At 40.6% G+C, this 25,528-nt stretch overlaps 2 protein-coding genes across 41 annotated transcripts in view; both read right to left on the reverse strand.

The window, feature by feature from the left end:
* The window catches only part of LOC117523134 (coiled-coil domain-containing protein 6-like), a 33,227-nt gene extending 28,034 nt beyond the window's left edge, over positions 1–5,193 (reverse strand). The window contains exons 1-2 of the mRNA XM_034184554.1: positions 4,915–5,193; positions 1,595–1,744 (exon numbers count right to left, since the gene is read on the reverse strand). Coding sequence (XP_034040445.1) covers positions 1,595–1,744; positions 4,915–5,169 — 405 coding nt within the window. The 5' untranslated portion in view covers positions 5,170–5,193. The remainder of the gene's footprint in view (positions 1–1,594; positions 1,745–4,914) is intronic.
* Positions 5,194–8,470: 3,277 nt separating this feature from the next.
* Positions 8,471–25,528, reverse strand: part of ank3a (ankyrin 3a) — a 302,777-nt gene continuing 285,719 nt past the window's right edge. For 21 of the 40 annotated variants that reach the window (XM_034185591.1, XM_034185584.1, XM_034185585.1 and 18 more), the window contains 7 exons: positions 19,108–20,509; positions 18,821–18,983; positions 17,621–17,701; positions 17,236–17,319; positions 16,990–17,112; positions 15,774–15,865; positions 8,471–9,387 (listed from right to left, as the gene is read on the reverse strand). In XM_034185591.1, the coding sequence (XP_034041482.1) occupies positions 15,794–15,865; positions 16,990–17,112; positions 17,236–17,319; positions 17,621–17,701; positions 18,821–18,983; positions 19,108–20,509 (1,925 nt within the window). In that variant the 3' untranslated portion in view covers positions 8,471–9,387; positions 15,774–15,793. The remainder of the gene's footprint in view (positions 9,388–15,773; positions 15,866–16,989; positions 17,113–17,235; positions 17,320–17,620; positions 17,702–18,820; positions 18,984–19,107; positions 20,510–25,528) is intronic. The other 19 variants (XM_034185576.1, XM_034185580.1, XM_034185574.1 and 16 more) reach the window with 4 other exon arrangements.

The raw sequence follows: 25,528 nt of genomic DNA on the forward strand, positions 1-25,528 counted from the left end.
AAAAAAAAAAAAAAAAAAAACTATGGGGAGGGGTTTTTGAAAGTGTCAAGGGGGCGCTATTGAGGCATTTTTTGTCCTGCGCATGGGTGACCCCTCTCTGAATTGTAAGAGGTTGTCATGCTTGACCTGTGTATCAATTTTCATGATATGACAAAATTAAAGCCGTCAAAAGGAAGAACGTAATTTCATGGCGAAGGGGCGATATTCGGCACGCCGCCACATGGACGCCGTTACTTATAACTTCACGGAGATCATCGCCTACGTTCACCAACTCGTTCTGCATGTTTTAGAAGTGGAAGGAAGTTGATGGGGTTAACTATGTGACATCAGTGCCTGTTTAAGTATAATGTTCCATGGCGAAGGGTCAAAATTGCGGCGCCATAGTGGCCACACCCTTCGACATAGAGAAAAGCTTTCGATAACTTTTGACCATTATCGTCTCTGGATGCTGTGAAAGAAATTTGAAGTGCACTGGCCAAAATCCGTCGGAGGAGTTTGTTCAAATACAACATGTGGAAATCACGCCAAAATGACAAGAAAATTCAAAATGGCCGACTTCCTGTTTGGAGGAGACCCATGGTGCCAGAGACTTTTTTGTATGTCTATGCAAGTCACACGTGTACCAATTTTCATCTCCCTAATCCAAAAAAAAAAAAAAAAAAAAAAAAAAAAACCCTATGGGGAGGGGTTTTTGAAAGTTTCAAGGGGGCGCTATTGAGGCATTTTGCCCCGCCCATGGGCGACACCCCTATGACTTGTAAGAGGTTGTCGTGCTTGACGTGTGTATCAATTTTCATGATATGACAAAATTAAAGCCATCAAAAGGAAGAACGAAATTTCATGGCGAAAGGTCGATATTCGACACGCTACCACACAGGCGCCATTTGTCATAACTTCACGGCGTTCATCGCCTACATTCACCAACTTGTTCTGCATGTTTTAGAAGTGGAATGAAGTTGATTCGGTTAACTATGTGACATCAGGACCTGTTAAAGTAAAAATAGGACATTTCCAGTTACCACCAGGGGGCGCTATGGCGGAGGTGGGAAGTTAATATATGCAGACGTTCAGGGCGGAGCCCTCATCATGTCCAGCAAGTTTGAAGGATCTACGATTAAGTATGTGGGCGTGACAGCCGTTCGAAGTGAAACGACGCCCCCTGAAAAGCTCGCCAAAGTTTGACGAACCCTAGCACCCACGCCTTTTGATCTAATTACAATCTTTTGATCACCATTGTGTCGTGATGATGTTGACCAAATTTGAAGACGATTGGATGAAATCCCTATGATGAGGTCTTTCAAATGTAAGTAGTGGAAATGGCCAAAAACGGCAAAAATTACCAAAAAAAAAAAAAATCAAAATGGCCGACTTCCTGTCGATATTTCACCATGACGGTAAGAGACTTATGTGTGTCCTAGCATGGTAAATATGTGTACCGAATTTTGTGAGGCTACGATGAAAAAACTCAGTGTGCACCAACGTGTCAATGCAGCAGCCAAATGCAACCATAGAAAACAAATGACAATCTAGTGTTATCGATAACACCGATCAACAAATGTATGAGTGAAGTTTGCCATTTTCAGATGTCACTCACTTGCATGAGTTTCCTTGAAAGTTCATTGGTGAGAAATTCCTCCTCTTTCTCATAGTTGACTGCCAAGGTCTCCTTCTCCTTCTGCAGGGCCTGGATCTTTTTGAAAAGGGTGTTGCTGATGAACTCTTCCTCTTGCTCTGCCCTTGCTTGCTGTGAGACAAACAGGGGCAATGGAAGGAGAATACTTCAATACAACTATGGAGAAAAAGGGTTTTACATTTCTTGTGATTAAGTCTTTTGATAACCAACATCTACAGTGAACCTCCTGTGCAAATGGAACACACAAATCAATCAACCAACATTCTGCTGCAATCAAGTATGCCAGATTAAAACAAAACGATTCTTAGATGCATCATGTTGATGCGCAGATGCACAATTCTGAATTGATTCACTCCAACTGCAGGGATGCAATGTGCAACAAGTGACAGACAAGTAAAAAAGTAGTTTGTAGGAATGAGCACTTTTCACATTCTTTATGTAAACCCGTATTTCCATTTTTACTCAAATTCTTTTTGAGCATGTACTTTTTAATTTAAGTACATTTGCCATAGAGCTGTATTAAAAAGTGTGTGGAGCAGCTGTGCTGCATGATGAAAGAGAAATCCCATCTGATTTATAAACTACGATACCATAAAAGAAAACTCACCTAACAACAAATTGACAAAATCTGAGCAGTTTTTACTTCAAAATCTAAAAAACAAACAAGTTACTTCTGCAGTTGTTCAACAAATGAGCTTTTATTTCCACTGTTAACATCATTTAAGTAAAGATTGAGAGCAGGAAATGACAAAATGCAGTTTGAAAAAGCTGAGGCTGATGGGCCTTGACCACTCCACCTTGGCAAGCATGTGTAAATGCAATCAAACTCACGATGGACTCGGCTACTGTGTGAAGAAGCATAATGCAGATTTGGCCAGGCCCCAATGCAGGTTCAGTAGGTACTGATGGAAATTAAGCATGCTTTTTTTCCTGTACGAAAAACATACTGTATGACTATGAGGGGAACAATGAAAAATGGGACCTTTGGGGAAATGTGTTGGAAGAACAGCTAGTATTACAGTGTTATGACATTAAGCCTTTTTAAATACGTAACAAATTCATGATGCTCATTATTTATTGGCAGAAGAGACAAATTCTGTCAGTACACTGGAAAATCTCTCACCTGTTAAAGAATAATGAGCACAATAAAAACAATAGAGCTAGTTAAACCTCATACATACAGGGGATGTTGAGGGTTCAGCGCAGCAAATTTGCCGGCATGTAAGACGGGCATTAAACTTGCTCGCTAAGTTTGGCCTACATACTTCCCATCTATCCAACAGATCGGTTACACATTTTTATGTAACTGAGGCTGATTAAGTGCGCATGAATCATGACGTGTTGGTTCATGCCAGTGGTGCTGAGAAGCTATTTTCATTCACTTACCATACCCTTGTTGCTCACACACTTGGGTACATAACATGTGGGTTCAGTTACAATTTTTACATATTATTTCCTCTATACCTTACCACAATGAAGCTGATATGAAACAATAATGATGTACTTGTCAGGTCGACATTTGGCTTTAATAAAAGGTTTGGGGATGTGATGGTCAAGATTTAAACAGTGGGCCTGAGCACAGAGGATCCCTAGTTGAAACCCCTGCCAGACCGGAAAACCACTAAGGGCCTTTGGGAAAGGTCCTTAATGCAAAACTTGATCCTGCTGATGTGTTGTTGAGCGATGTGCATGGCAGCATGCTGAAATGGGTGTCTGAGTGTATGTGTATGTCATTGTGAGTCATCATTGTAAAGAGCTTTGAGCATCTGCTTCAAATGGAAAAGTGTATAGAAATGTAGCCTATATGCCATTTAACAAATATATTGCATTACCATTGATGAATTACAACCAGGCCATTTGTATACATCACCCCGGAATTTTCAGATCACATAGGAGAATTTTATGCAATATCACTTCTAGGGATATCCCACCCCTAAAGTAGCCTGGCCATCAGCGAAGCTAACTTTTGACTGTCATACTCCATAGCATAAACAACATTTTCAACATTTTAATGATGAACATCAAAACACACAATGGAGAAGGAATGTATCATTTACAGATGTACAAATAGGGAGTCAGACAAACAACAATCAACTCAGGAACAAATGTGTGTACATTTGTCCCAATTCCAAACAATCAGTTTCAGCTGATGGCTCCATTTCTCTGTTGGGATTTTGTACAGATCATTAAGTGTTTTCAGTGCCGTACCACATCTCAGATTGGCAAGGTTTTTTTTTTTTTGTCAGCCTTCCATCATCATGTATGTTGAAACATCAGATATTTAATTTTGTTCATACACACGAATTGTTGACTATGTTATGATTCAAAGGCTAACAACAGTGGTGCGCTCGGCCATTCTGTGGACGGCAGTGTTGTATACATGAGCCAGAAAGACATCACTTTCTGGAAGCTTGACTAATGAGCTGAACAAACTAGCAAGTACAAATCACAACATTTTCAGACTGATTTCTTTAGACAAGTCACAGGATGAAGACAAGAATATGAACTACCTACTATAGACATATTTACGATAAAGTTTGTATTTCTTAATGATTGATGTAAGGACAATAAGTGACTTAGAAATGGTTGGATATCCATCCCTCTGGAGAAAATAGCTGTAAAGGTTAAGACCTGTACTGACAATAACCCTAAGAATTTGTTCAACCAATTCCTTACTGAGTCCACAAATGGATAAAGAGGGAGATAAAAACAGACAAGCTGTAATTCATAAAGGGTTAATGCGATATTTTTGTTGCACCTCTTGAAGCTAAAGAACAACATGAAAAGCATTTGACCGTTCCATTTCAACTTCATTATGGTGATGTAGTAGGCAAAATTACAAAAGTATTGCTCTCCAACTACTTATGGACCTGACTAACGTGGTGACTATGCCCAACATTAGCACTGACAGACACTAAACAGTAACGTCAATCTAGCAACAAGCATCGTGAGCTACCATCCTATTTAACATATTTTTAGTTGACGTTAGAATAAAGTATGATATTACAAACAACTCAAATTAAAGCAAACTACCTTAATTTATGATTAAGAACCTATCCACCGTCCTAGCAAAGTAGCCAACTAGCTACTTTTGAGCTAACAAAACAACCAGCTGACGTGCTAATAAATCAAAATGACTTGCTCATATAACACATTAAAAGTGCTAAGATTTCACACAGAGCACAAAACACACTGCGCTGGCTGTATGTTATGTGACAAAAGCCAAACCTTAAGTGGCATGGGTTTAGCATGGAGCTAGTTAGCGTGCTAACGTTACTCACAATGGTGACGCTAGCTTTGCGGAGGTCCCGATTCTCCTCCTGCAGGGCTTTGCACTTGAGTTTGAACGTCTCTAGCTCAATTTTCAGAACTTTATTCTCCTGCTGCAGCGAAGCCAAGCGGTTCGTCAGTTCCTCCAGACGAAACTGGGAAATGACGATGCTCGGTTTTCCCGAATTTGAAGCTGAGGAAGACATCGGGGTAGCCGAGCTGCTCCCTGCTCCGTCAGTGTCGCTCTCGCTCGCGCTGTCCGCCATGGCTGCGCGAGACAGAAGAAGACTACGGCAGCTGCAGTGTTTCAGCAGCGCGCGCACAGCACGGGCTGCAGCGTCACCCTGCTCACACTTGTCGACGCAGCGCCACCCTCAGGCCAACTCCAATATGACATGTTGCTGACTGTCCTAAAATCCCGACTTTCACGTGGCCTTTTTTTTTAAGCGTTTAAGCGGGGCACGATTGTTTGGTGTTGTAGCAAATGTGCAAATATTGCAAATAAGATGCAAATGAATTGCCCTGGTTGAGATCAAGAAAATTGTCTGAATGTAGTATTATATATTAATACTAATATGTAATAATTCATCATAAAATCTGCTTTTTATTGAAAACAGCAGTTGAAATAATTCTTGTACTTTCTGTGTTATCCTTGAAATCTTAAATGTGCCTATGTGAATGTGTTGTATTCTTGCATATTACATTTTATGTACATGTTGAAATTCCAAAAAAATCAAATCAAGTCAAAATACTACTACTAATAATAATCTTACTTCAAATGTTGCTCAGCCCCATACTTTATTGCTGGTTACTCTTATGACTTATTGTCTTATAAACCTGATCTTTAAACTTCAGCCTGTTTCTTCAGTCAGGCATTGTTCCATGTACTTTGTTGGTTCTTTTCCTATTCTTGACCTTCAACTGCCATTGAGCTGAGGTATACTCATACAGGTTTATGCCAGTGTCAATACATGTACGTTTATATCTCTGACAGGGACGCTTTAAGAGTCTGTTTTCACTCTTGTACGATGCGTCTCCTTTAAATTTTGCCCTTAATTTTCACTGCAATCATTCCACAACCCTTAAAGTTAATACAGTTAAAACGTTTTCCCTACTGGACATACAAGATTCCAGAGTCCCCCGTGTTCCCTTGAAATCTGGTACTCATCTTTACCTCAGCGCTGGCCAGTACACAACAACTAATTTTTTTTGGGGGGGGGGGGGGGTCCCCAAATTATCGACTTTTTAACGTACTAGAGAGACATCTTCAGATTTGCCACTTCATGCAGCCTTTTCAATATCTTTCCTTTAAAGGTAACTTTTGAGTCCTGATCATTAAACCACTTCTGTAATTAATCTTCAGTTGTCTATTTTCCAAAGCTCGTCTTGGTTCTTCTAGCTTGTTCTATGTTTCATCCCTTTTGGTGACACAAAGCACAATGTCATCTGCAAAAAAGCAAGCATCAAATAACTGGGCTCGAGGGCCAAAAGCCAAGACATTCAAAAGGATAAAGGCTAAATACGGTCCCCGATGCAGACGTACTCTACATGTAATCTTGTCTGTTACACCACCATGGCCTCGAACACATTATGTACAATTTTTACTGCAATATTTTTGTTATCCTAGAATGTATGTGTGCATGCACAATCATATCAAGACAATGGCAAAAGCTGACCTGCTAAAGTGACCTTACCTACTTTAGCATTTGTACTAAGTGTATCACAATTCTGACAGTTTGTGGAGGATCAATATGGACTTACTAACATTTAATTTGGAATTTTTGTGCATTGTTGTAGTGTACTTTTTAATTGACAATTGTTCTTTTATTATTGGCATTTATTTTGATTAGTGCATTGATGCCTGGTGAAGTCCTAAAAAAATTATTATAATTGCTATCATTAATAACAAACATGCAGGGGTGGTGAATAAGGGATTAGTGCACTTAATTTCAGTGCATAAGGTTCCCTGTTCAAACCCCACAACTGCCACATTTCTCCATGTAATTTAGAGCTATATCAGGAAGGGCATCCGCATAAAATGTGCCAATTCAACATGCAGATCCACTTTGGATTTGCTATGGCGACCCCAAGTGCAAACAAGGGAGCAGCTGAAGGGACTTACTTAGTATTAATAAATTTGTGATTTTTCGGTATGTAAGTCATAATGGAGTATACGTCACAGGGCCTCCAAAAGGAGTAAAAATTCATGACTTATGTGCTGCAAAATACTGTACATAGTGTAACTATGATAAATTATTGATAAGACCAACAATGAGGTTTGTTTGTCCAAGTTCCATCTCCTGCATTTTGACCAGTTTATACACATTATTAACACTCGTGTGAACACATACGTATGTTTGAACTGTGTAAGGAAGCCAGGTTACCCAGAATGAACCCACACAGAAAAGTGTGTTTAAAAAAAGCAATAAGTGACACAAAGACAAGAACAGAAACAGCTGTATTGCAAAATCAATGCATTTTTTATTTTTTAAATGTTTAAGTTGTTTTTTTTTTTTTTTAAGATGTCTGAAACATTTGTGGTGGCATCATTGCTGCTATAGTCTCTAAAAGTCTTTAAATAACCAAAGTGCTAGAATTGTTACATTTCAATGGCTTCACTCAGAATTGTACATCAAAAAATCCTGCTCAGGTGAAAACACATATCAAACAAAACTGGTAGATCAACCATATCAAAGGATCCCCCACCCCCTGATTGACATAGTAACATGAGGGGATGTGGTACAACACCTGATCTAATCTCCCCCCCCCCCCCCCCCCCCCCCCCCAAAAAAGGAAAAAAGCCAAAAAACAAAAAACAAACAAACCAAAAAACAGTTTTTGTGTCCACAGCATAGAGATCAGCATACTGAGCCATCGCACTGGTAGAACAGCACTCTTCAACTAGATGGGCATCTAATGCAAACCAATACAAAGAGAATTCCTAATGGGGTGTCAGTTTTCCAATGAGCAAGTGAAAACCATCCTACCAGACACTGCATATACAGACTCTCAAACCTAGAAAGATCACACAGTTTCAGAAATAAGCACAATCTATTTCATGGTTAAATAATTTTGACCATCCAGTGTTTGTTGTACAATATGCAGTTAAGAGGCTACAATCAAATAATGTCTTCCATAATGTGACAAGTAGATTTTAAAAATAAGAACCTCCAAATCCCCCTTCCCACCACATACCCCCCAAACATAATGCAGTCTTCCTTTAATGAACACAGCAACTGTTAAAAAAAAAAGTGACATGATTACGGTCTAACGGTGGACAGAGACTCCTACATCTTACAGCCATTACGCACAATAGACTTAGGATTTGACAGCGAGTCAACCTACGAGCATTTACATTCAGATTTTTTTTTCATTGACACAACACAAACGGCCCTTCGGTTTTATAGTGATGGACAAGACATTACGCACTCAACAAGCTTCCTCATCCCAATGTGAAAAACGCTTTAATGCACCATTTTCAATTCTAAATATAAAAGTGGTGATGAACGGTAGTGCTCCGTGTATGTGCAGAGTACTCATAAAGGGCTTCATTTGTGATATTTTTTGAATACAGTGTCTGCAAACTTGTAAAAATCGTTCTTAAAATAATGTGAACTGCATGCATGAAAATATGAGTGCTCTGAAAAGCTGCTTTTGCAGGATTAGAGTCATTCCCACTTTAGAAATTACTGGACTCAGATTTTCTGGAAGTATTCTCAAACCTGTAGGTTTTTTTCTTCATGTACAAACCCCTGATCTAATAAGTACTTATACAAGAACCCGTGAAGTTACTTTTAAAAGTGGAACTGTTTCAATAAATTCTGCATGTGAAAAAGCTACTCTTTTCACTGCATTCTCAAGCAGTAACTCATCACTTTTAAGAATTATACACATTGCAATTTTATATACACGCACAAAAAAACTTTTGTTAGTTTAAGGTTTAAAAAGAAAAAAAAAATCAACAATTTACATCCTGACAACAATGGGTTCAAGAAAAACCTATAAGGCGAGTGTTGAAGTTGGATCCGAAATGTTCGACTTGAATTTTTCGGTGTTATTGGGTCTACTTTGTTCTTTCCTTCCAAAACGCGAACTGAGCTGTTGTGCCGTCTTTGGTCACAGTTGCACCTGCGTGATTCTCAGTAACTGGAATCCTTGTCGTTGTCACAGCAAAAGATGGTCCTCAAACGCTCTCACAACACTAGTGGACCTATGGCGTACATCGCTTCAACCGAACGAGGAGAAAAATATTGTCCAGAGGTCCACAGTCAGAAGGTGAGAACCCCTTCTGCTCCGCTGAGCAACAGGGAGTGAGTTATTCATGCTCATGCTTAAGTCAGAAGAATGCTTCCTCTCACTTGAAAACCATTTGTTTGAAACAGATAACTGCAGACTGGACCCTTTCTTGAAGTTCTCACGATGGAACGTCACAGTCCTCTTGTGTCTCACATTCCCAGGAAACATCTAGCATGTTCCGCGTATACCTGTAAAACAGAATATCACATTATTTGAATCTAGTAACTGTTAAGTCTGAAATGATAACAGCCCTTTTTTTTTAGTTAGGAATGTGTATCATATCATTCATGCCCATAATACTTCTGTAGGAAATATCAATGAATGGGCACCAATAATAGCACCTCAGCAATTTAACAGTTATACATTTTAATGTAGCTGTGAATAAATATTTTCAGTAAATATTTTGTCTCCTATAATCCTCCAAGAATCACTCTCATTAATGCCACTGTAGGTTCCCATGAGATATCTAATGTACGTATTTATCTTTTTAATCTACAATGATGGGACCAAAAGGAGCCAGAATCATATAACTGTCTATGAGTGGGCTTCATTTATGTCTACCGTGTTATTCATATCTCAAATATTTAAGTGTTTTGTGGATTGAACATAAAATTGATCTGTGCACAAAGGAGAAAAATGTTATGGACCAAAAAACACCCCCAAAAAACCCCAAATCAAAAACAAGATTTATGGTATAAAACTGCACATACACAATTTGCAATTTTATATACCTTACAAATTAAAAACAATAACCCATGTGGTACATTTGGGTTAATTTATAATCTAGGGTTTCAAGAAATTTTAGTGTAAAAAAAAAAAACAAAAAAACAATAAGCCGCTGGGTTTAATTTATATGTATTTTTTGTTATATCTCTAAAATTGATTGATTTTTTTGCATGATAATATTTTCTATGAATTATTTGCCCTTGAAGAAGTCAAACCAAACCTACTGCATAACCTCTTCATACAGTGTGCTTCCACTGTGTGTAGGTTCACTAAAATCCACCAACTAGTTTAGGAATAGTTGTGCTTACACGACTTACTGTCAGACAGACGGATGGACAGAGGGAGGTCATTCCACCCCATGCCCAAATTTTTGTTTGTGGGAAGGTATCAAATAATTAAAATGTGTACCCATATGTTAATATTGTACACATAAGTGTGTACACATAAGTTTGGTCATGCAGTTAGTGTGGAAAATATTGCAGATGTTTTTGCTAACAAATTCAGTGCATTGTATTGTATTGTTACATATGACAAAGATGAAATGTGTAAGTTACAATCTGAAATTAATCATTTAATATGTGCTAGTAGTAATGTAGATAGTACATGAACACATAGTTTTCATAGTATCACAGTATCTGACATTGCTGAGGGTGTTAAAAATGTAAATGTAAGAGAGATGGTACCTCTGAACTGGAAACAGATCATATTATGTATGGTAGCTGCAAACTGTATGTTGTACTCTCCATTTTGTATACTGCCAGATGGCACTATGGTACCCATCCCAAAGGGTAAGCGGTTAAACTTGACAGTGTCAGATAACTTTCATGCCATCACTTTAGGTAGTATTATTTGTAAACTACTTGATGTGATTATCCGTTTTAAGGAAAGCACTAAATTATGTACTAGTAATTTGCAATTTGGGTATAAGAATGGTTTGCCAGCTGGTACGTGCACTACAATGGTTGTTGAAAGTTTCATATTATGTCAACAATGGTTCTCATGCGTATGGCCTTATGTTAGATAGAAGTAAAGCATTTGACAGGGTTAATTACGTCATTTATTTTGAATGTTCATTGATAGAGGTTTATGTCGCATATAATGTAGGTTTCTTTTAAATATGTACCTCAGTTAAAAGCTGAGGGTTAGATGTGAGAATATACATTACCCTTATTTTTCATTTTCTAATGGTGTCAAACAAGTTGGGGGCCATGTCCCCTATACTGTTTTGTGTGTATATTGATGGTTTGATGGACAAGTTGCAAAGTCTGGGTGATGGCTGTCATATGGGTCTGGTCTATGCTGGTGAGTTTAGTTGTTATGCAGATGATATCAAATTACTGGCACCTAGTGTTAGTGTATTATAACTTATGATTACAGTTTGTGAAGAGTATGCCTAAAAAACTTGACAGAAAACTTGTTTTATGTCAAAAATTGCAAGCTTATTATTTACAAGTGTACTAGGGCTATCTGATTGTGTTATTTTTGTAAATAATGTTAGAGTACCTTGAACTGATAAAGTTACTTACTTGGGTCATGAACTTCATGACGATATTTTTAATTTAACTGCTGGCAAATGAGTGCCAGATTTTAATCGTCATGTTTTTTGCTGATTTTAAAAATGCTAACTCTCCATCATCAGGAATGAGCCATTTCATACGTAATGTGCTTCATTTTATGGTGGCCAAATTCTTACTTTGTATGCAAATGAAACTGAATGAAATGAATGAAAATTGTGCTTGGAGAAAGGCTATACGTCGTGAAGTCTGGCTTGTGCTGTACACTGCACATTGTAATATCTTACCGTATCTTGCAAATTGTATGAGTATTGAGCTTCATTTTGCTAAGCATTGTATAAAATTTATTTATAAGATGCGCAATAGCGTTAATAATGTTGTAAGTACAATTAGCAATATGGGCCTTTTAGGCTCCCATTCTGTAATTGGTGTATAAATATCAGTGTGATATTAATAATGATTGTGCCTGTTGGCAGCATAATTTTGATGAAGAGGTATTCAGACTTGCACAACAAATTACAGAAATGTGTACAATGAGAGACAATTGTGAGGTAAATTTACTCAATAAGCAAGAATGTACGGCTGTAATTACACACCTGTGTACAGGCTGAAGGTGCTTTTTTTTGGACATTATTTATTTATTTTCTGTGTTTTATTCTATTTTGTTGTACAACTTTGTTTTTAATAGTTTGTGAATAAAGGAAATACTATGTACAGACACACTTAGAAATATGTGTGTAATTGTGCAGATGCACACCTTTATAATTCCCCCTTTCTAAATCACAACTCTAGTGTGCATACACAGAGGAGCCTTAAATCCTGCACGCAGCACTCCCACAGCACCAGCATTTTGAGGGAACGTCAGCTACGATATTTTGGCCATTTGTCTTATTTCTCTGGGCACGATCCAGCATGCAGGTTTCTCAGTGTTGAGGAGTTTAGTGGGTGGAGAACTCCAAGGAGACATGCAGGTTTCTCCTGGCTACAGCAGATAGATGGTTGCTTTTCCACACAGGGGTGCACATTTTCTCTATCAGCTTTTGGTGTATATCGCTCTCTGTTTGAAGTGCCGTGAGTGTCTTTCCTGCATAGTTTTGTGTGCACACTACATAGGAGCTGTATGTGAGGCTCTGTGAGATGTTTTGCCAATGTACAAACTCAACCAGAGTTTACAAAAGTGCCACAACATTTCTTAGTCAGTTTTGCTCAGATGGACTGAATCACTGCAAACTATGACATAAGGATGAACAGCGGCAGGGATTAACATCTTGGCCAGACAGGATCACAGGCTCTTTTTGGATGCTACAGTGGTGGTGTGAGCGTGGGATTTAGAGAATACAGACAGTGAGGGTATCAGAAAGCCAATAAATGCTGAGGTATTATTGGCTATAACTCAGTCCTCTTTGTGAGATACACAGAGTGCACACAGATGGCAGATACACCGTTAATCCAAAAACAGGCTGAGACATCAGTCAGCCATTTACACTTTGTGTAGTTGGCCAGTTATCCGTGGTGAGGTACATGGAAGCAATGAGTGTGCAATGAGTCAGTGAGCACAGGGTGCAGAATGTGGCACTGCTGAAGTGAGTGTACCAGCAAACTGGAGAACTAAAAAAAAAAAACAATACTGAAGCAATGGGATCTGTGTCAACCTAACACAGATCCCAATTCAACACAAAAGATTAAAAGATGTATTAGCCCTCAAAGTAACATACGAGAGTTGGCTGTGAAGAATTCAGTAAGAGTACGTCGTTTCAAACACACATCCATGTTGCCATTTTTTACCAACTACTTTACGCATGTATTACACTGAAGACAATTGTGCTCATGCCTGAAATTGTAGGCAAAAACTGTTTGGAGTCCCAAAGTCAATAAGTAAAGCAATATTGTCATACCAGTTTCATTTGGGGGAGGTGAAAGTCTAGTGGTTAAGGCGCTGGGCTTGAGACCAGGAGATCCTCGGCTCAAATCCCAGCCTGGCTGGAAAATCACTTAGGGCCCTTGGGCAAGGTCTTTAATCCGCTATCGCTCCCGGTGTGCAGTGAGCGCCTTGTGTGGCAGCACCCTAACAATGGGGTGAATGTGAGGCATTATTTGTAAAGTGCTTTGAGCTCTGATGCAGATGGAAAAGAGCTATATAAATGCAGTCCATTTACCATTCACTTTGATATCTTGCTTGAATATTTCAATGATCAGAACTGTTCAGCTGATCCTTGTATTATGAATAGCCAGTTGGTTGGGTCTATGCGCTGTACCAGGCATGCAGAGAAACTCTCCTATGAATGGAGGTGCTGACCCTCTTCCTTTGCTTCCTAATGTTATATGTGTGTTCATCTATCAGGGGCACACAGTGTAATTCTACTTCAAATAGTTGCAAATGAGCCCTTATTAAGTCAACGTCTGTTGTTCTTCAACCATGGACACGGACAGACAGGCATGTTATGATGATCAACTCGCGCACAGAGGCGGTGTCCTCTCAAAACTGACCAATCACTGCTCATGATAACTCATTTTATCTTGCAAAAAGAAACCAAGTTACAACTATTAGTACTACCTCTTGACTGTAAACTTCACCATTTCTCAAATCAGCCATCACTCATCGTAATCTGTTATGTTGTTACTGAACTGACACCAAGTATCTTTTATCTTTGTAGCATCTGTGTTGGTCAGCTGTTTTGCATGTTTGAGTATCAATACTTTGTGACATGTGCAGTAGTGTTCAGAATAATAGTAGTGCTATGTGACTAAAAAGATTAATCCAGGTTTTGAGTATATTTCTTATTGTACCCTTTTTTACTAATAGCCCAATTTCATAGCCTTAAGAGTGTGCATATCATGAATGCTTGGTCTTGTTGGATTTGTGAGAATCTACTGAATCTACTGGTACCTTGTTTCCCATGTAACAATAAGAAATATACTCAAAACCTGGATTAATCTTTTTAGTCACATAGCACTACTATTATTCTGAACACTACTGTAGGTGTGTTTGTATTATTTACAGCGATAAGGTGTTCACTGGGGTAACAGCCTATGAGAAGAAACCATTCATGTGTCTGGTTATTTTTGTACTCAATTATCTGTAGCGCCTCCCAGAGGGGAAACACCAAAAAAGGCTGTGACTGGGATGTGTTGGTTCTACACTGGTGTTTCCTGCTTGTTTTCTCAATCAGGAAGTGTTTAAGTCTTGGATGGAGGGCAGGCTGGTGCTAATTATTTTCTATGTGGCCCTTTCTAATCTGCTCCTGCCTTGTTTGATGGATGAGCAGAGAACAGACTTGATGACGGCATTGTAGAAGTGCTCAGCGGCTCTTGTGACAGGTTGAATTGCCTGAGCCAATGCTGGTTTTAGCAATCGATTTCTTGGTCACCAATGGAAACCATATAAAGGGACATATTTCGGCATTTACGTTTTGTCAGTGTTTCCTTTAATTACCATGGCAACCACCTAAAAGGACATCTTCTGCTTTATTTTTGTCTCTTGTCCTTGGTTACGATAGCAACCATCTCATAGGCCATTTGCAACACGATTTTTCAGCTTTCCTTGGTTACCTTGGCAACCATCTAGTAGACCATTTTTCAACATTATTTTTTCAATGTTTTCCTTGGTTACCATGGAAACCATTTAAAAGCCTATTTCTCTGCATTAATTTTAGCAATTTATACTTGATTACCACTGTACATTTTTATAACATATCTACTAATATAAGCAACAAGTTGGTCATGTCGTGTCCCACAGCACTCTACTCAAGGTTCTTGAAATGAAGCAATATCTCCACCTGGTGGACATTTACCATTAATGCAGATACAACAGAATTTTGCCAAGAGCTCTAGGACTATTAGACTAATTATGGTGCTTTGTAATGATATGGATTAACCACGCCTTAATATCTTTTAGGAGTGGCGGGGGGGATTGTTTCTCAGATGCACCGTGATGCAGAAAGATGACTGAACTGATTCACAAATGTCCAAAATGGATTTTATAAATGTTAATTGTAGGAATGTGGCTGCTGGCCACCATTACAGAGCATGTTTCACGCTCCTTTTATAAGCCTGTATTTCTACTTTTACTTGAGTCATTTTCTGAGCATGTAATGCCTTGTGCAAGGTGCAGACGCAGGTTCTGAGCTGTGTGTGTAATGAAACATATCTATCTATCTATCTAGAGAGATGTGTTGTTCATCTTGGCAGATGGATGAGGGTTTCTGTTGAATGTGGACATGTGTAACCTTTTAGGGATGTTTGCATAGTGCTGTCACATGAACGTAATTTGAAACACAAATGTGAAATATCATGACTAAACAAACAGATCTCATGGAAAAAGGACAGTAACATGCCTGGCAGAGCACAAGCATTCCTACGAATGGAGCTTCTTATCCCCTATCCTTCTTTCCTCCTTTCTCCTTCCATTTCGAGCACCTTCTCCTTGCTGGGAAACACAAACAGAGAAATGTGGTTAAGTCACAACTAAATCTTATCTTCTGAGAGGTTGTAATATAACACACAAACCTGAAACAGTAACCAGAGTCAAAGAAAAACAAAACAAAAAACTCCAAACTCTTTAGAAGCTACATCTTACACCAAAAGTGAATGTAGAAAAACACAGGAAGAAGTAAATATGTTGTTAGGAATCTCTTAACAACCCAAATCGCACAGCAACCAACCAACCAAACAAGTGGAAGTAGAAAAATTTTGTCATTAAAAAAGGGTTAAAGATAACAGAGACAGATGGCAATTTCAGAGCAGACACAGTTAACTGTGCTGTTAAACCCACCCATGTCACTTAAAATCAGTGCAAAAAAACCTGAAATGCTGTTGCAGGAGAACATTAAAACCAGACAATCATCATCCTTTTGAAACAGTCATTTCAAACAACATGCCATGCTGCTTTATGTCTGTTTTTTTGTTGTTTTTTTTCATAAGGAAATAACAGTAAGCAGTAAGCACAGTTGACCAAACCATGAAATGTAGATTCATCTTCATTCTTTAATAAAGAATTAATGCCGTCCTCACCTGATAAAAAAAGACCTTCAGGCTGCATTCTGACCTTGACAGCTGCACCCCCCCCCCCCCCCCCCCCCACCAAAAAGACATTTTAAATTTTGACATTTTTAACACATTAAAATTAGTGTGGTTCCTGCAAATTATCACAGATTTAATATATTATTTTATTATATTACTTTACTGACTTAATCTTTGTGATTGCAATCCTCTCTTTAGCTTTCCTCATAAAAATATTTTAAACTGGGGGATGTCACCACATCACATCACACTTTTCTGATATTTACTTCTTTCAACATTTCACTGAAGCCATTATATTTAAAATAACATGGGCAATACTAACCTAAGTGTTTTGTATGTTTGAATGGACCATAATAATAATAAAAATTCTTAGCCAGTGCAGCCTGAAGCCAAACTTTGTATTAAGTGTTGACTTTCCATATATTATAATCTCCAAAATGCTGATGTTTTGTGACATGAGGATAAAACTGCTGCGGAAATCCCATCTAGATTAGGCTTTGAACCCATTCACAAGGGTATTTTAAAGACAACCTCTGGCTCCTCTTCCTGCAGAATGTGACTGCACCAGGGTTGTCCTTGGGGTTGGATGTCCCTGTTGGCTCTCTGGTCTGCTGGTGTTTGAGGTGAGACACGACGAATGACCTTTCTGATTACCTACTCGATGCAGAAGGATGTCAACAACAAAACTAAAACAGATTCCCAATCTGTGTTAAAAAAAAATCTGCAATAGGATTACTGCAGAGCTGAATGGGAATTAAGCACAAATTCATACGTTACTTTTCGACTGATGAGGTTACCATCGTGGTCCACATAGTGTTCCTCTGTCATAGACTCGCCTGGGATGTTTTTCGCCTGTTCTCCCTGTAAGTGTTTGTGATTATCACATGAAAACAGACTCGCATATCATGGACTGAAACATCACCATCACCACACAAAGAAAAACCTCATCTGAAAAGAACAGTCACATCAGATGAAGACTGTACACACAAAATCCAAACACTACAATATCTACACGTGCGCACGCAGAGACAGGAAAACATTTAGTACGGGAAGGAAAGACCAACAGTGATGCAAACCAGACTGACACTGCTACTTCCAGACCAATCTAAAACCAAAGCAAACCAAGACCCTCCCCATCCACTGTTCCGGTCTTGCAGGGTACCTTTAGAATGAGACGGCGTCTGAAGATTCTTGTTGTTATGGTCTGCTCCTCCTCAGACCCAGATTCTACACTAACCCGCTGCTGAAGAACGTATTACAAGGTTATCATACAACACATGGAAGAATGCATGAGGTGAAATACACACAAATCTGAAATGTCTGAGTTATCAGACACTTTATTTTTCAAGTGGGTTTTTCCATGAAATATTTGTGTACATCAGCTGAAAAGTTGGGTCTGCAGTTCTGGTCAGAATTACTGACAATCTCATAATTTCACATACTGTATGCATCAGAATATTTAATACAATAAAATATATGTGTCAGTTATTGTTACACATTGATGAATTGACAGCTGTCAACACTTTCACTGTCACTTTTCTTTACACAAGTCAGTAGATGGATGCATACGTAAATATTTCCAAGTCACCGAATATGTGTTGGACTTCATTTACATCAATCATTAAAAAATACAAACGGTATGGCACTGTATTAGGGATGTACATGCCTCCCTTATGAAATTTTACATACTTAGATACATGGGCTACGATACGATTCAGAGACGATACGTTTTTATTTAATCCTGCACACCAATGAAGTGGCAGACAATTGGTTTCAGTGGTGTGTGTTTGTGTGTGTGGCCATGCTAACTTAAAAACAGATGGGTGATTTCCTTCAGACTTGGTGGGAATATTACTTGGATAGATATCTATAAGTGAATAGTTTTTTGAGTAATTTGGCTAATGGGGTGTTTCCAATCCTGGTTCTGAAGATCACTACAATACTCTTTCTCTTTCTTAATGATGGATATAAATGAAGACCAAAACATATTTAGTGTCTTGGACATAGTCATGTATCCATCCTCTGATGTTTCTAAAGCATACCGGCTGAAAAAGTAATGATTCATAGAAATTCATAGGTTTGTGAAAAACTCACATTTTATGATGCAATTTTTATTTCACAATATGAAAGCATTTTGTTTCATTGTCATCATTCGTTTCATAAATATTCTGATCATCTAAAATAAATTGGTTTTTATTTATGAATATATTTTATATTCTGTTTTTAAAATTCAGCTTTGTAAATAATTCTGACCAGGACTGTACCAAAAATAAAACCTACACCTTAGATTTAAGTTTGTTTCAAGTTGTAGCACATAATTTTTGTATTTCTTGTCATTTGAATGGATTATTTGTTTTATTACCTGGACCTTTTTCTCAGACACAAGCACTCCATCTTCCTTTCGGCCACTGGTTGACTCAGACGAGCCGTCCTGAGGTGACTGCTTGGAGTGGCTGCTGTTCTGTCGGGACCTCCCTGATTCAGCCCTGGAGGAGGAAGTGATGGAGTCACTGGAGTTCTCTTGGCTGAATGAGAAGAAGATAATGCAAAGAACAGAAATAGATGATTTGGTGAGATTTCCAGCAAAGATGCTTTAAGATGCAGCTTTGGAGTCCTTTTTGAAGCTTGTACCATGTGAGTATTAGTTACCTTTCCCGTCTGTCGGGGAGATCCGAGCTGACACTGCGGCCTGGCGTTGGTGATTCCACGTTGACGCTGGATGAATCACTGTGCCAACCTGGAAGGGAATACAACTCTTTTTCTGCCTGCTTAACCTGATCAAGAATCTCCTGAACACTGGTCTTGGTCTTCTCTTCATCCTCCTCCTCCTCCTCTGAGCCGCTTTCTTTCTTCACCTCCTTCAAAAGAGATACTGATGTCTCTTTAGCCAGTTTTATGTCTCCGTCTCCATCCTCCTCCTCTTCATTGGATCCAGACTCACTAGGTTGAGGATGCCCAAGTATGTCAACCCAGTTCTGAGGGAAGACATCAGTCACCACCTGTTCCTCACCTGTTTTACCGGTGTCTAATATTCCAGAAAGTACTCCTTCAGTCTTCAGTCTGTCACTGTGATAGATGGGAGTCTCACTGCTCACATCCACTGTTTGTAGTGTAATCGTTTCTGTTTCCAGTGTACTACTACCACTGTCTATTTCCTGCCTAGTTTCTATCAGATCTTTAGACACCTTCTGCACTTCCCTCAGTTCCTCCATATCACAGGTTCTTTCCTTCATCCCATCGTGTTGAAGAACATCCTGTTCATTTATCACCACCTTCGCTTCCTCTGCAGACCCTTCCATCTGCTCTACCAAAAGATTTCTTTCCCCTACCAAGACAAACCTATCTTTTGCAATCATCTCACATTTTCTTTCCACATTTTTAAACCAGTCTTGCTCTATCCACTTTTCCACTACTCCATCACCTCGTGCTAACTTTCCTGCTCCTGCCTCAGCAACATCCGCAATCTCTTCTCTCACTTTCTTTTCAGCTCTTCCCAAATCTACACCCTCTTCAACTCCACTTAGGGTAAATCTCTGTAGTGTTCCCTCTTCTATTTGTGCTCTCTCAGGGGATGAAGGGGTTAAGGATGATACTGATGATGCTGAAGGGGAAGATGTGAAATAAGCCATGTCAATGTCTAACTCGGGGGAGGTGTGCAACTTGGGCTTGTGGTTCGACTCCATTTCTTGAGAAGACCTGTCCTCCTCCTCACTCAAAAGCAGCTGGTCATTCAGAGCAATGTGGGGCTTTCTGACCTTGGAAGGAACAGGATCAGGGAGTTCAAAGACTGAGACGGACAGAGCAAGCGCACAAGGTCTTGGGGGACTCCTAGGGGGGCTTTCTGGCTCTCCACCAGTCTCTACCACTGGGCTGCACGGTAGGGCCTGAGGTTGGACGTCAGCCAGTATAGGAGTTTCTGACTCTGGGTAATGGTGGTGTTGGTGTTGGGAAAGGGAAGGGTTGGGAGTCACAGGGAGTTCGGGATCCAGGAAGTGGGAGTCAGAGTGCAATGCAGCTGGGGACTGCAGCTCCGCTAGAATGCCCTGATAATCTGTTGGTGACAGGATGACAAATGCAGAGACATACACACATCGAAGCATGCCTCAAAAAAATATAACACACAGAAACGCACACAACACAATATAAAATGGAAAATGGCACAAATGCTGAAATGTAAAGCATGTATCCAGATCACCACTAGCTGAGACGTCACGAGGACTTATCACTGTAGTATGACAATCAAGCAACAAGCGATGCCAGGTTTATTAACAGGACCGCCAAGGTGGTGCTGATTTTTGAAGTTGTCAAAGTGTTCAGTCACTTATGACAGCTGTGGTATTTGTGCTGGAGACTCTCCTGTCCTGTGCACCAACAGTATTTCCTGTATATTTGTTTTGTGAATTGTTCTGTAATTTGTGTCTGTAGCCAACCCAACTATGCAGACCGAGAATCGAATTCCCATACCGGATCGGTCGCGGCCCGAGTTAACAACGTCCGCCACCGGTGCTATTGCCCAACAGGGTGCCGGTGGAAATTGGGCTACTGCTGGGCGAAGACGACGAAGAAGAGGAGGAAAACATTGCCACAAACAGCGGGAGAAGAAGAAAACTAGAAGGGTGGAAATGAGAGTGGGGACTTTGAATGTTGGTAGTATGATTGGTAAAGGGAGAGAGCTGGCTGATATGATGGAGAGGAGAAAGGTAGACATATTATGTGTGCAAGAGACCAAGTGGAAGGGAAGTAAGAGCAGGATCATCGGCGGTGGGTACAAGTTGTTGTACCATGGTGAGGACAGGAAGAGAAATGGTGTTGGGGTCATTTTAAAGGAAGAATATGCTAAAAGTGTGTTGGAGGTTAAGCGAGTGTCTGACAGGGTGATGAGTGTGAAGTTGGAAATTGAAGGGGTGATGATGAATATCATCAGTGCATATGCCCCACATGTAGGTTGTGAGATGAAGGAGAAAGAAGATTTCTGGAGTGTGTTAGATGAGGTGGTGGAGAGTGTGCCCAAGCATGAAAGAGTGGTGATAGGAGCAGACTTCAATGGGCATGTTGGTGAAGGGAACAGAGGTGATGAGGAAGTAATGGGTAGATATGGTATCAAGGATAGGAATGGGGAAGGACAGATGGTAGCTGATTTTGCAAAAAGGATGGAAATGGCTGTGGTGAATTCCTACTTTAAGAAAAGGGAGGAGCACAGGGTAACATATAAGAGTGGAGGAAGGTGCACACAGGTGGACTACATTCTTTATAGGAGATGCAAGCTAAAAGAAATCACAGACTGTAAGGTGGTAGCAGGAGAGAGTGTCACTAGACAGCATAGGATGGTTGTTTGTAGGATGACTTTAGAGGTAAAGAAGAAGAAGAGAATGAGAGCTCAACAAAGGATCAGATGGTGGAAGCTGAAGGAGGAAAACTGTTGTGTAAAATTTAGCGAGCAGGTGAGAGAAACACTAGTTGGAGGGGAAGCAATTTTGGACAACTGGAAGAGTACTGCAGATGTGGTGAGGGAGACAGCTAGGGCAGTACTGGGTATGACATCTGGACAGTGGAAGGAAGACAAGGAGACTTGGTGGTGGAATGAAGAGGTCCAGGAAAACATAAGGAGAAAGAGGTTGGCGAAAAAGTTTTGGGATAGTCGGAGAGATGAAGAAAGTAGACAGGAGTACAAGGAGATGTGGCGTAAGGCGAGAAGAGAAGTGGCAAAAGCAAAGGAAAAGGCATATTGCGAGCTGTACAAGAAGTTGAGTAGTAAGGAAGGAGAAAAGGACATGTACCGATTGGCCAGACAAAGGGACAGAGCTGGAAAGGATGTGCAGCAGGTTAGGGTGGTAAAAGATGCACATGGTAATGTGCTGACAAGTGAGGAGTGTGTGCTGAGAAGGTGGAGGGAATATTTCGAAGAGTTGATGAATAAAGAAAATGAGCGAGAGAAAAGGCTGGATGATGTGGTGAGAGTAAATCAGGAAGTAAAAGAGATTAGCAAGGAAGAAGTGAGGGCTGCTATGAAGAGGATGAAGAGTGGAAAGGCAGTTGGTCCAGATGACATTCCAATGGAGGCATGGAAATGTCTAGGAGAGATGGCAGTAGAGTTTCTAACCAGATTGTTTAAGAAAATCTTGGAAAGTGAGAGGATGCCTGAGGAGTGGAGACGAAGTGTGCTGGTTCCTATTTTCAAGAACAAGGGTGATGTGCAGAGCTGCAGTAACTACAGAGGCATAAAGCTGATCAGCCACAGCATGAAGTTATGGGAAAGAGTAGTAGAAGCTAGGCTTAGAAAACAGGTGAAGATCTGTGAGCAGCAATATGGTTTCATGTCGAGAAAGAGAACTACAGATGCAATGTTTGCTCTGAGAATACTGTTGGAAAAGTACAGAGAAGGACAGAAAGAGTTACATTGTGTGTTTGTGGACTTAGAAAAAGCTTATGATAGGGTGCCAAGAGAAGAGTTGTGGCATTGTATGAGGAAGTCTGGAGTGGCAGAGAAGTATGTTAGGGTAGTGCAGGACATGTACAAGAATAGTGTGACAGCGGTGAGATGCGCAGTCGGAATGACAGACTCATTCAAGGTGGAGGTGGGATTACACCAAGGATCAGCTCTGAGTCCTTTCGTGTTTGCAGTGGTGATGGACAGGTTTACAGATGAGATCAGACAGGAGTCCCCATGGACTATGATGTTTGCAGATGACATTGTGATCTGTAGTGAGAGTAGAGAGCAAGTTGAGTCTAGTCTGAAGAAGTGGAGATATGCTTTGGAGAGAAGGGGAATGAAAGTCAGTAGAAGCAAGACTGAGTACATGTGTGTGAATGAGAGGGAGCCCAGTGGAATAGTGCAGTTACAAGGAGTAGAAGTGGTGAAAGTAGATGAGTTTAAATATTTGGGGTCAACTGTTCAAAGTAATGGAGAGTGTGGTAGAGAGGTGAAGAAGAGAGTGCAGGCAGGGTGGAGTGGGTGGAGAAAGGTGGCAGGAGTGATTTGTGACCGAAGAATATCAGCAAGAGTGAAGGGGAAAGTTTACAAAACAGTAGTGAGACCAGCTATGTTGTATGGTTTAGAGACAGTGGCACTAACAAAAAGACAGGAGGCAGAGCTGGAGGTGGCAGAGCTGAAGATGTTGAGATTTTCTTTGGGAGTGACAAGAATGGACAAGATTAGGAATGAACATATCAGAGGGACAGCTCAGGTGGGACGGTTTGGAGACAAAGTCAGAGAGGCGAGATTGAGATGGTTTGGACATGTGCAGAGGAGGGACCCAGGGTATATAGGGAGAAGGATGCTGAGGATGGAGCCACCAGGCAGGAGGAGAAGAGGGAGACCAAAGAGGAGGTTCATGGATGTGCTGAGAGAGGACATGCAGGTGGATGGTGTGACAGAGGAAGATACAGAGGACAGGGTGAGATGGAAACGATTGATCTGCTGTGGCGACCCCTAACAGGAACAGCCGAAAGACAAAGAAGAAGAAGAAGCATGGCCCAAGCAGAGGGTCACCCCTTTGAGTCTGGTCTGCTTGACGTTTCTTTCTCAGAGGGAGTTTTTCCTTACCACTGTTGCTCTGGGGGTTAGTAAGGTTAGACCTTACTTGTGTGAAGTGCCTTGAGGCACCTCTGTTGTGATTTGGTGCTATATCAATGAAAATAAATTGAAAATTGAAAATTGAAATTGACTGTGGTAAGACACTGAAACTATGATATGCTCGTGACGTTAAGTATGTGTGTAGTGATGGAAGCGTTATTAACTAGGGTGTTCTGTTACATGGTCAATATGAGTAACTTGTTAGATGAGAGACGTGAAAAGGATCAAAATAAAGGATAAAACAATGCGGAGTGCTAAATAAATATTTCCATCTGGGAAGGATCGATGCACATATGGGTCTGAACAGGAGGTGGTGGACTGAAGGGAGCACAGGTACAGTGGCAAGCTGGAGGTGGAGAAAGTAAGTGGACTGGAAGGGAACAAGGACTGGGACAGCCTGACACAGAAGGAGAAACCAGGTGAGAAGAGATGGTCTGATGGCCCCCTAAAGAGCCTCGGCTCGCAGAGTCAACAACAGAAGGTAGGGAGGATGTGTCTACGGGTGAGGAGAGAACAGACGCTGGCACAGTGACAGACTCACAAATGTTAGGTGGAAGACAGACAGGTGTAAAGACTGGACTGCTGGGTGCTGTTGCAGGTTCAAGGGTGGGGTTGCTATGACAACACTTCAGATCTGAGGTATTTCCAGATAATGTGGGTTGGTCTACTTGCAAATAGTTAGACGTGGACTTGAGGAGTGTGGGAGACAGGGGGACACGGGTGTGAGAGGAAGGGACCGATCCAGTTGAGGAAGGAATGGATGTTGGAGAATTACAAGGAGGGGTGAAGGGTAAAGGAGAGGTTATGTTGGGGATGGTGAAGGAGGGGTGGGATGAAATGGGAAAGGCAGCAGATTGTTGCATGTCAGCAGAGGGGAACTGAGGGGTGAGGCAAGAGGAAGCAACGGAGAGGAAGTTGAACTGCTCTGGCTCATATCGTACTGGTGGCACCAAGTCCTGGAGTAAAATGGAGGATTCATAACTGGGAGATCGGAGGAGGGGAAAGGGGGCGGCAGTGTGGTTCTGGAGGTGTGAGTGGTGTGGGTGGGGGTGTCAAGGTTGGGATTGGACAAAATGAGGTGGGTGAATGAAGGACCAAGGAGGCTTCAGTACTTCTGGGAGTACAAGGGATTATTACACAAACTACAGTAGAGGCCCAGGGTAAAAGTTGTGTGTGAAATTGGGCAAGGAGAAAAAAAGAAGACACAAAAGAACATTAAGTGTTCACACCATAACACATAAGACAATGAATGAATGTGTGGATACAGGAAATGGCAAGGGAGGAATATAGTGGATGGATAAGCACAGGGCAAGTTTAGATATCAGCAACACATGACTCTTGTTTTCTTAAGAGCTGATATGTGCTGTTATCAGCAGTAGATACTGCTGCAGGAAGGTGATGGGAGGAGGAGGAACGGGAGGAGCGGGAGGAGGAGGAACGGGAGGAGCAGGAGGAGGCAGCTGCTGTGCAGAAGAAGAGATGCTCTCATCTATCCAA

The sequence above is a fragment of the Thalassophryne amazonica genome, chromosome 13 (genome assembly GCF_902500255.1).
Source record: "Thalassophryne amazonica chromosome 13, fThaAma1.1, whole genome shotgun sequence".
Lineage (NCBI taxonomy): Eukaryota > Metazoa > Chordata > Actinopteri > Batrachoidiformes > Batrachoididae > Thalassophryne > Thalassophryne amazonica.